This window comes from Diadema antillarum, unplaced genomic scaffold (assembly GCF_040938485.1).
Source record: "Diadema antillarum isolate AM-2024a unplaced genomic scaffold, OU_Dant_1.0 seq00000413_RagTag, whole genome shotgun sequence".
Classification (NCBI taxonomy): domain Eukaryota; kingdom Metazoa; phylum Echinodermata; class Echinoidea; order Diadematoida; family Diadematidae; genus Diadema; species Diadema antillarum.
This window is the reverse complement of record NW_027271399.1, coordinates 144,326-155,485: the sequence shown is the minus strand read 5'-3', so window position 1 is coordinate 155,485 and position 11,160 is coordinate 144,326. Positions and strand designations below refer to the sequence as shown.

The window sequence follows — 11,160 nt, the reverse complement described above, 5'->3', positions numbered from 1 at the left end:
ACAATATTGTTGATTTCCAGTGAATGCAGGCTCCGCAAAAATTCCAACCATTATCCTAGCAGGTACAAATTGGGAGTGTATTCTCAAGTGATATGAGGTGAGTTTTTGAATTTCTTTTTAAAAACTCCGAGGTGTATTACTGTAAGATTTCATACATGATGTTGGCAGGCATTATTCTTTGATCAAGCAAAATCTCATGACATTTTGCAAAAAGATATTTATTATACGACCCTTAACCCTAACCAGGCCGGGCTTTTTTGGGTGTTCTGTGGCCGGGGAGGGGTTGATTCAATCCCCCCCATGAGATCTCGGCCGTCGATTGCGCAATCGCCATGAAATTTGGCACGTGTATTACCTGCGACGTATATCTACCAAGCTATACAAAAAGAAATGGAAATTTTCGTCATGATTAATTATGCTAATATATGCATAAAATCATACACTTTGCTCCAGATCAGAAATTAAAGCTCCTAGAATCCTAATTTTTGGTGAAAACATTCTGTGTAGCATTCCTAACAATGTACTTGAAAAAAAAGTTTGGTATCAAAATCAATTTCTTATGTATTCTATTGTTTTATGAATTTCTTATGTATTTCCTTGTTTTTTCGACCTTTTGTTTTATCATTTTTTTTTCGCAAAATTTATGACAGAACCTATATCAAGCATAATCATGCTAAAATTAATTAGTTTCAGCCTATAAAAGAGAAAATAATCATATCTTTATGAATAAGAAGAAAAAACTCCATTTGCATAAACTTTATACACAAAATCACGTTTTTGAGCCATTTTCGGTCTGACAGGCATGTATAAAACGTTATGCAGTGTCGTAACAGTATGCATGATTTTCGCAAAAATGGTGTCAAAAGATGCGCGAGACTTGAAAGTAAAAAGTCAGCGAACGGCGCGGTCAAAAAATTTCGCGCGGCGGAGTAGTCGTGAAAAACGTTGAGGGGGGGGGGTTGATTCAACCCCCCCCCTCCCCGGCCTTTTTAGGGTTAATTCTGTTATCGACCAGGAGCGACCTTTTAAAAGTGTTTATTGTCATATTATATTCCACCCATTCTGTCCAAAAGTAATTCCACAAGAATGTTACATTCAATGAAATCATCAAAACAGAACAAACGGATCATGTGCTAAAGTGCACAGTGCTAAAGACTTGACTGCTGTATGTATCTCTGCAATACTCGTTTTCTCCTTTCTTCTTCTGCAAATTATGTCTTTCCATCATTTTTAACCCATGCATTTCACATATTTCCTATTTCAAAATATCTACAGACAATGGCAGTGTGAGACAAAACCTGAACATGCAGTAATCTCAACTACTATCCTGCATGCTTTTGCTTAATCTTCATCATTCCATCATCTACAATGTATTACCCCGTATTTTCCATAAAACACACTATTGCACAGAAAATTCACAATATGTTGATGTAAACAAACCTAAATGCTTACAACTTGAGGTGAAAATGCGAGTAGAATGTAATCTTGATCCTTCATTGAACTGCAAAAAAAGCAATCGACTACAAACCTTCTGAATTATAATTGGTGCACAATCTATTTCAGTCTGAGATGAGGTACAGCTGTAATTACCAGCGATTATTGATACATATCTAACCACGTACAGTGGACTCTTTCGTTATATTGAAATTTCATTATAACCAAACAAATAAACAATAAAAGTACATAGAACTGATAATGTTGGAGCCTAAATTTTTACTTTGTTGTAACCGGAATTTTGTTATAACAGGAGTGCACTGTATGAATGCTTTCTACATGCTCTGATTATTTGCATGCATGGATAGTTTATCAATTTGTCAATTCTTTATTCATTTTGTTGTTGTTGTTTCTTTGGGGGGGGGGGGGGGGGGGCTGGGCATACTGTTCATGCTGTTTATGTGGCATATCTTTCAGGATTTTCTTTTCGTGAAGTTTGCACGAACACCTTTATTTGTGAAACTGACGACTCACAAAAATTTTGCCTCCCATTACACGAACTTGTTGTACATCACCTCCAAGGTGGGAAATCAGTTACTTATATCTTGAAAAGTGATAACACTTTTTTCTTGTTCCATCACTGTGGTCCTCGATTACAATTTCAACAAAAGCCCCAATTTGCAAAATATGATAAGAAAAAATATATGGCATATAAGGTATTACATCTTCAAATCCTCTAACAGTTACAAAATCTTCCAATACTGTTTGTCATTCAAAGTATGCTTGCATTTCTATATCCCCCATATAATCCACCTTCAAAAAAATTTTGACCCGCTCCAATTGGATGACACACTTGTGAAATATCCACCCATAAGTGCAATGATAGTTTTTATCAAACATTCATGGACTTGCCAGGTTACTTTCTTGTTACCAGTTGCATTAAAAGTGGGCACTAACAAGTCTGTCACATCTGCCATTTGCAGGCATCATAATTCTCACAGTAATGATGTGCCAAACTGACGATTATGCTGCTCAGTGCTTGCATCCAGACCTGTAACAATGAAAGGGGGCGGGAGGGGGACTGAGAAATGTTCACCTCAAACTACCACTACATTTGAGGATTTTGACGAGGCGAAGCTGGTGGCATGGAGTGGATTAGTAGGGAGGATCTTGATTGGCAGATTCCACACCAGCGTATCAACGTTCAGATTCTCTGGGCCCTGCCACAGGGCACACTCTGATTGGTCAGTTGGGATGCCATGCTCTGGTATGGGCTCCTTGGCCGTGGTGAACTCAAAGTGCAGTCTCCATCTAAGACAAACTGTATTTAATGACACAAATGAGAAAACAAAAATATAGTAAAGACAAATCAAGAAAAACTGACATCACAGTTCTAATAAATAAGCACACATCTTTGCTTGTCTCTCTATAATATGTACATCCATTCAATTTCACCACTCTGATCTGTTCACTGTGTTCAATTTTCTAGCCTTACCATAGTTTGCCAGAGAATGTCTCACATAAGCACCAGAAATGGTTTCCCTTGAAAATTTTGATATCTACTTGGTATCCCTGAAGACATTATCTCCAATTAGCTCCAATACAGAAGAGGCTATCCTTGGTAAATTAAGACATCATCATCATCATCATCACCATCATCATCATCATCATCATCACCATCATTAACATCACCATCATCACCATTATCAAAACCACCATCATCATCACCATTATCATCACCATCATTACCATTATCATCACCATCATTACCATTATCATCACAATCATCACCATTATCATCACCATTGACATTATCATCTTTATCACTGCTATAAGCATCACCATCATTTTAATCATCATCATCACCCTCATCACAATCATCATGATCACCATCACCACTATCATCACCACCACCCCCATTATAATCACCATCACCATCAAAATCAACATCATCACCACTTTCATTGTTTTTTTAACATCATCATCATACACACCATTACTACTATCATCATCATCATAATCACGATCATTACCAATGTCTGTGATGAAGGCCGGAGTCACGTGGAGGGGAATGGGAAGGAGCATGTGGGAATGTCTGAGGTGGAGGCAGAACTCTTGGTGGCGGCTGTGTGATGACAACGTGCCGCTCTGCTGCTGCCTTCTCCGACACTCCTCGGATATATGCTCCTCGCACTGCAACACCACAGAGTACTGGGGACAAGAAACGTTACGACAAGAATCAAAATCATTTTAAATGTGGTGGCAAGAAAACCCGAAAGCCATCCAAGTTTCTCACTTCTAAGTTTGTGAATCACTAAAACTCAGTATACAAATTAGTACTGTGACTTCAGTTTGATGCTTATATTTAGAAATAACAATGGCACTATAGAACTGCAAAACATAGAACAAACAGCTGACAATATGGCAGCAAACAAATCTTTTCCTCACTGGCTACACCCAGGAACTATTGCTTAAACTACCGACAACAATTTTTCAAAAAGTCATGGGGAGGGGGGGGGGGGGGGGGTGACGGCAAAATAGACCTGTAATGGGGGACCCACAACACAGTTTTTGCATGAAAAATATTTGATTGCCATGCCATATCCTATGTTCCAGCACGTCAGCAAACTAGGTATATTTACAAAGGCCCCAAATGCAAACTCCTGCAAGGATGCTTACCTATGTGCTATATGTTTCCTCAGCAGAGCTGCCATCACTCATTTAACAATTACTTACTTACTGACAGATTTTATTTTACAAGATCTTCCTTTATCTCATATGACTCACAGAATATTGAACTTGCTGCAGAGAACACTATAATATAGCTAAAACCCAAATGGTGTGCACCTAAACATTATATCTGTTACTAAGAAACCCTCCACTCATAATAAGCAGTAAAGGTAGTTAAAGTTAAGGAAAGACCTTTTCTATCATTCAATATCCAAGTATCAACAAAAGCTGTGGAAGTCATATTCTGTGTGACCACAGAACAAGCATCAATGAAGCAAGGTTGTATGCCTTTTTAATCAAACTTCAACCAGAGTGGGCCCACTCCTTTGAATATTATCAAGGCTTCCATACAATTAAACCACTTGCGATTGGGGGAAAAAAAGCTTGGAAACTCTGCTTCTTAATTCTAGAGCCATGATTGCATCATCACATACTTGTAAGCACGGTGCAGAAGCATCAGAGAAGTCGATGGTCCCTACTATATCCTCGCCCAGCTTGAAGGCTGGCTTGAACAGACAGAACTTGGCTACAACTCCCTGGGAATTGGTGATGTTGTATGAATCTGGGGAAGAAGGTTGAATGGATTTCATTAGCATGTTTTGATCTTGAATCCTTTTCTTTCAAAATACTGATGAATTTTGCACAACTGAACTTTCAAGAACTTTACTAAGAAAACAGGTGCTAGCCTAAATTGCATGAGATATATTCTGTGAATCAGCATTCACATCACTTTGATATTTCCTTATGTTTCTAAAATTTTTTACTGTTTTGGATGTACACACAATGAGCAAAATGGTAAAGCACTCTCTTATTGAAATTTAGTAAGTTGCAAAAATACAATGTGTATATTTCTTAGACCACTTACAATTGTAACAATCACGTAAGTATAATGTCTATAATTATGGGCTTTGAACATGTGGTATAAATAATTAACTATTATGTTACACCTGCATGGTTCTTTAGTTCTGAAATAAACTCACTTGGATTCTTCCTTGATGTGATGGTGGTGAGAATCTGCACGGCTCTGTCCAGGAGTGAGTTCTGTGGTTTGTCCCCCTCCAGGAATGGATTACTTGAGTCTGTCTGGTCCTCTCCGTCCATTAATGTGGCCTCACCTAGCCCTATGGAACAGAGAGAGTCAGTCTTATGGGATTTGGAACAGACGTTATGTCATAGTAAGTACTGACATAGTGATAGTCATTGTAGCTACACAGATATGGTAAAAGAGAACTATAGATTAGAGATACATTGTAATAGTTGGAATTCACTGATGATTGCCAATGGCCCTTCACCTGACTGTGATGCCTTTTGCAACACTAATCTTATGGCAGAGTAAGCCAGGCCCTTTTTGTTCATATTGATTATTGAGCCAATTTGAAATTGAAAAGCTGCTGAAATGGCAGAAACTTAGACTCGGGGGGAAATAGCAATTGCCAAATACAAGGAGGAGTAAATTCAACAGAATATTCTGCGACTTAATTAATGAGGTAACTAGCAAAAACTACCACCTGCCACAACCAGGTAATGAAGGATATTGAGTGCACCAGCACCTGGTGAAATTTGATGTGTGCAAACATGAGATCCAGAGTGAAATATAAGTTGCATAACTCATCATGCCTCTGAACATTCTCTCATCTATGCTTTGGAGTCACCACAGGTCATGCACAGCTTTGTGTGATGGTGGTTAGTGATGGAAAAAAGCTATTGTGAGGAAAACCGTGTGAAAACTTGACAGCTGACTTTATTCATTTATCACATATATATATATATATATATTTTTTTTTTTTTTGTATCTGATCTCCAATTTTACGATCATTGACCAAATTTTCCAGCATTACATAATCAAGTTGCAGAATAGCTAATAAATGACCTTTGAACTTCCTCTCAACCTACCATAGAGAACCATGACACGGAAAGGGACCTTGATGAGCTTGATAGGTGAGCCTATCCTCTGGACGCCAATGGTCACTTTGTAGGAATACTTGACTGCCTGACCTCTGTATGAGGGTGGGGCATCGCGAGGGATGGTTTCTGTGTACATAACTGTGGGGAAAGTCAAAGGCCTAATAAGTCAGTGGCCATCACTTGTGGTATAATCATAGCATGAAAACACAAAATGATGTACACGGTCAAACTTTTTATTACAGTTTCCTTTTGACTGAAAAGCCACTTTGGAAGAGAGAATTTTTTTAAATTGCATACAAATCGAAGACACAAACACACACACAATCTCACACCAGTGACACTGACAGTAGGCCTACAGTAGGCCTACACTTTGCCACTATAACAATTCAGCCAAACTAAGCTTGTCAACTACTCTGTGAATAAAATGTCTACAAGATACAAGAAATGAACCTTACACATTTGGCTTTCTCGTTAACATTTCAAGCAGGTGTATTACCTGAAGCGAACACCACTATCAAAGCAATTGGTTTTGATTTTGAAGTTTAGACAAGGGTTTCTTAACAGAAATATGCTCTGTTTAATGAACATCCTACTTTAAACACGAGTGCGTACCTATAAAACAAAGAACAACATTAAGAAAACCAAGAAATGCAAGTGTCCATGTTGTGATGAAATGCATTACAAGAATGACACTAGTATGTCCAACAGAATAATACTCACATGTCTTCGACTCGCCAGGCTTTATTCTGAGATCACAGAAGAGTATCTTGGGCTGAGTTAATAGTATACACACACCTCTCTCTCCTGTAAAGTGAATTGTAACAATAATAATGATAAAATTTTTTTGCATAACTGTAAAATGAAGATTTTATATCAAATACCATGCTTAATGCAGGGCTGCCAACCTCTGCTCTGCAGGCAAAAGACAAAACAATATGAAACAAACAGAACATTTTGCTCACCATTACCAATTCACCATTGGGGGAATTGCACATATCAAGCATGATAAATCAAAATCAACTAGCCAGAACATATTGATTTTCAAATCAGAACCATATACAGTTGCTTCAAGAGAAAGGGAAAACAATAAGAAACATACAGTATACAGAGCAGTGTTTGGCAGCTCAGGGCCCCATTTTATCAAAAGATAAAATCGATTTTAAATTTCCTAACCACACAGGCTGCCATCTAGACTTACAGTTAAAATCAACAATATAATCAATTTTAACTCTTCATAAAACAGGACCCTGGTGATTTGTAATTTTACAGAATTATATATTGTATTCAGATATTGTATCAATTCATGGTAACTGTAAATGAGTGCCTCTTCATATGTTACAACATACCATTCTTATCTTAAACCATTCCTACAGTATCAACAAAGTATTTGTCCCTCTGTGCAAGAGAGCAAGTCCCTACACAGGATATAAAGCTCTGTAGGTAGTCATTGTTCTTGATGAAACACTCAATATCCCTCGCACTTAGAACTAGAGAGGGGCCGTCAAAGGCGGCAGACCCACGCCTTGTACAAAGTCGGGGTAAACATAATGTGCATTCGGTCATCTACCAGAATTCGGTCACTTAATTGCCAGTGTGCTTTATCACCAGCCAGTGAGTTCTACCACAGATCGTACACTGAAGTGTACGATCTTTGGGTCTACAGTCACATCACACGCAAATCACATCATTTCACATACGGTAACACTCATTCACAGCAGGAAAGTCCTTTAGTCTCCTCCAAAAATCCATCGAAAATCCCAAATACCACCATCAAAAGTGCAGAATCAGAACAATTCCAAGCGCGCGCGAATTAAGTCCAGTTTTAAAGAGTATTGTCTACGCGACGGGTCACCGAAAAAGCGCTAAAAATCGAGAAATACGCCGTTTTCTTGCGCGATATTTTGCTCATAGCAATCCGAGAGTGTGATGATATCAAAGGTCGTATGAGTGTACGATCTTTGATGGTATCCACAAAAGCGCAAAAGAAAAACAAAATTTTACGTACTCCCTAGGCAATTACCCCTATGATTAGTGTCTACGGAAATTATTCAATGCAAGGGTTGAATGCAAATGTCTACTGCACCAGTATTCGGTCACCAACGAGCGCCGCAACGTCCCTGATGCAATTTTGCACCAACAGTGCACAGCGCGATGCATTTTCAGCGGCCTTGCACACGCATTGACATTGAGCGCGCATATCGTGCAGTGTAACTGACCGAGCAAACGCTCCTCCAACGTAAAAAAACAATCAATGTTAATTTGAAAAACCATCAAAATACGGGCCAGTTTGTGACGACAGAGAACGAACTTTCATAAATCTAGAAGGACATAGTCCCTCAAATAGGCCTAAACGTAAATTTCGGAATTCTTACGAACATTTGAGCAGCGAAGTCGGATCGTTTGGGAGTTTATGTGTTCGTATGGTAGCGGAAAATCGCAAAGTGAGAAATGGGAAATTTTCGGAGTAGTCACTTTATCATGGGGTCAAAACTTTAAGGTCACACAGAATTTGCAAGGGTCAACCGATTATCACCAAAATCTAATCGATTCTTTCCTGCCATTATCCAAACATCCCCTGAACATTTCGTGCAAATTCGTTTACCCGTTCTCTTGTTATCTTGTACACAAACAAACAAACAAACAAACAAACAAACAAACAAACAAACAAACAAACAAACAAACAAACAAACATACGGAACCCTTTACATAACCCCCTGCCGATTTTCATCGGCAGGGGGACACTTCCAACAGGAAGACACTTCCAACATACAGGTATATCAAATGAGTCAATCAAAACTTCACAATTGTGAATGATAGGCAGATCAAAGGCATGTTTGTATTTCAAAACATTCTCAATTTTCTGTACCTCTACTCGCAGCAAAGCTTGTGTTGCTAGATGACTGGATTTGGGTCCATTCTTCCGATGGCCGCCTCGTCAGTGGTTGTGGAGGAAGTACAACCCTTGACTCACTCACATTACACTGACAGTGGAGCTGGGCACTCGCCCAAGCCAGTGCCTCTGGCTGCCTGTTGATTGAGAGATAGACACATTTCTTCATTATTTCTGAATCAGTAGCAACCGCAATAAAAATTTCATTTTCAGTCCTGATCATTCTGACAGCTGAAGCGAGAAAATAATGCTACAACCTAAAATGATAAGAAGATCTATTCTTTTCATGCATCAACAACAGCAGCAGAATATACATTTATACAGAATATACATTGTATACAGAATACACAGTATTTCAAAATTTAAGACAAATACAACTACTACTCATTAACGTTGGACAGGTTTATATGAACTATGCACAAGTTACATAGTAACAAAATTATATTTCAGTTCACATGTATTTCCAAATATTTAATCACTGAAGAGTCTGAGACTACAAGGTAGAATCCTACAATGTAATATGAACAGTTGCTTGTACCAGACAGTAAAGCATGCATCCTCCATCCTGTCAACTGACATGGTCAATCTCATGTTTGCTAACATTCAAGTTCTTTGAATAACAGAATGTTATTTGAAATGACAAATACTTATTTACCTGATATGAAATGTTATGATATGATACTGATGGTGCTAATAATCCTTGCTATAAATGACAACTTTTGTGACTCACATTTGTATCAAGCATCTTTTAATAACAATATCTAACCATTTTATAAAGCGTATATCACAGTACATATGTGTATACATAATGTACAACTGTACTTATCATCCCTGATGCACTCTAGGAAGGGAAAGGACAGGAGAAAGGGGACAGTCTGACTGACAACACACTTAGTACAATCACTTAAGTATTCACCATGAAAAGTAAAACAAAAAAGTTTTAAGAGAAGCTTTGGGGTGATCAACAGCTATTGATGTTTGTTGTTGTTGTTTTTTTTTTTGCTTGTCTGTTTTTGTTTGTTTTTTTACTGTAAGTCAGGGATATCAACCCACAATTCAGAAGCTGATGATTGAAGTGATCTTGCACCATGAGACTGTGATTTTTTGACTTTGGACTGACATATAAAGTCTCTACCTGGTACTGTACTGGGATAATTGTGGACCAGCAATAGCTGTTGATATGAATGAGAAACAACTAATATTTTACTGGAATAGTTGTATACTTAAAGAAACACAAGACAGTCTCTATGACAGAGGACTCTAATATGACACTTCCTCTGTAACCTTTTAAAGGGTAATTTGTAGAGCATCCTGCACAGTGCACTCTGGAGACAAGCATCAAGTTCAAATTAATCCACTCACCCGGTACTAGTCGCCTCTGGACAGGTGAACGTGATGGCGCACTGAATGACCTCCCCCGCCAAAAAGGTGGTCCCTCGTATCAAGTAGGCTGAGGCATCAATCATGATGATGTCTCTCTATCTCTCTCTCTCTCCCTGAGATGTCTTCCTTTTAAGTGTGATAATGAGGATAAACCCTGCGGTGCCTGAAATCTAGACCAATCCAGTGAAGACATACACAACATGACACGACTTTACTACTAAAAGTTTGTACCAGTAACATGCAGTGAAACACAAGACATTACCGTACTCTACTGGCAGGGCTGCACGGGTGAATAAGTTATAAGTCAGGTCACTGTTTTGAACCTGGAAGATATATAATCCCGATGGCAGCTTGTCCATAAAGCTAAACTGGGAAGGGTGTGCGACAGTAGGTGACGGTGTAAGAAGAGTAGGTGACAGTGAAAAAGTTGTATGTACAATAAAAGGGGTGACTGTGCAAGTAAAATCCAGGGCTGGGTTTAGAGTACTGTAAAAGTGGATATTTTCGAGCGACTAATTTTTCGCGCTTGGCCGGGTTAGAAGAGTTTCACGTGTTTGTAATTCCGCGGAATCAAGACATCACGCACAGGAACATATGGCAAGCAAAAATATTGGCGTGCTTTAATTTTTGCGCTAGTTTCTGGTTGCGCAAATGTGCGAAAATTTCACCACCGCGAAAATTTCCACTTTTACAGTAGCCTGGAGCTCACAGGAGGCTGCATCCCATGACAGGTAGGGCGGCCTCCTGGAAAGCAGCAGTTGATGGTGCTGTGACTGCAAGAAGGGATAAGTGGTTCCAGATCCTGATTGTGCGGGGGT

The 11,160-nt window shown here is 38.8% G+C and overlaps 1 protein-coding gene across 1 annotated transcript; it reads right to left on the bottom strand.

The window, feature by feature from the left end:
- Window positions 1-2,531: 2,531 nt before the first annotated feature.
- Window positions 2,532-10,425, bottom strand: LOC139732322 (RAB6A-GEF complex partner protein 2-like). The gene is made up of 8 exons (XM_071643192.1): window positions 10,322-10,425; window positions 8,936-9,096; window positions 6,790-6,873; window positions 6,058-6,207; window positions 5,145-5,285; window positions 4,599-4,726; window positions 3,468-3,645; window positions 2,532-2,755 (listed from the first exon to the last, which is right to left on the bottom strand). The coding sequence occupies exons 1-8, from the start codon at window positions 10,423-10,425 to the stop codon at window positions 2,532-2,534; spliced, it is 1,170 nt and encodes a 389-aa protein (XP_071499293.1).
- Between the last annotated feature and the right edge of the window lie 735 nt (window positions 10,426-11,160).

Coding starts and splice junctions, on each gene's coding strand:
- LOC139732322 (XM_071643192.1), bottom strand. CDS start 10,425: ATGATTGATGCCTCAGCCTACTTGATACGAGGGACCACCTTTTTGGCG. Junction 9,097..10,321: donor CCAGAGGCGACTAGTACCGG/GTGAGTGGATTA, acceptor CTCAATCAACAG/GCAGCCAGAGGCACTGGCTT. Junction 6,874..8,935: donor AAGCTTTGCTGCGAGTAGAG/GTACAGAAAATT, acceptor TTCACTTTACAG/GAGAGAGAGGTGTGTGTATA.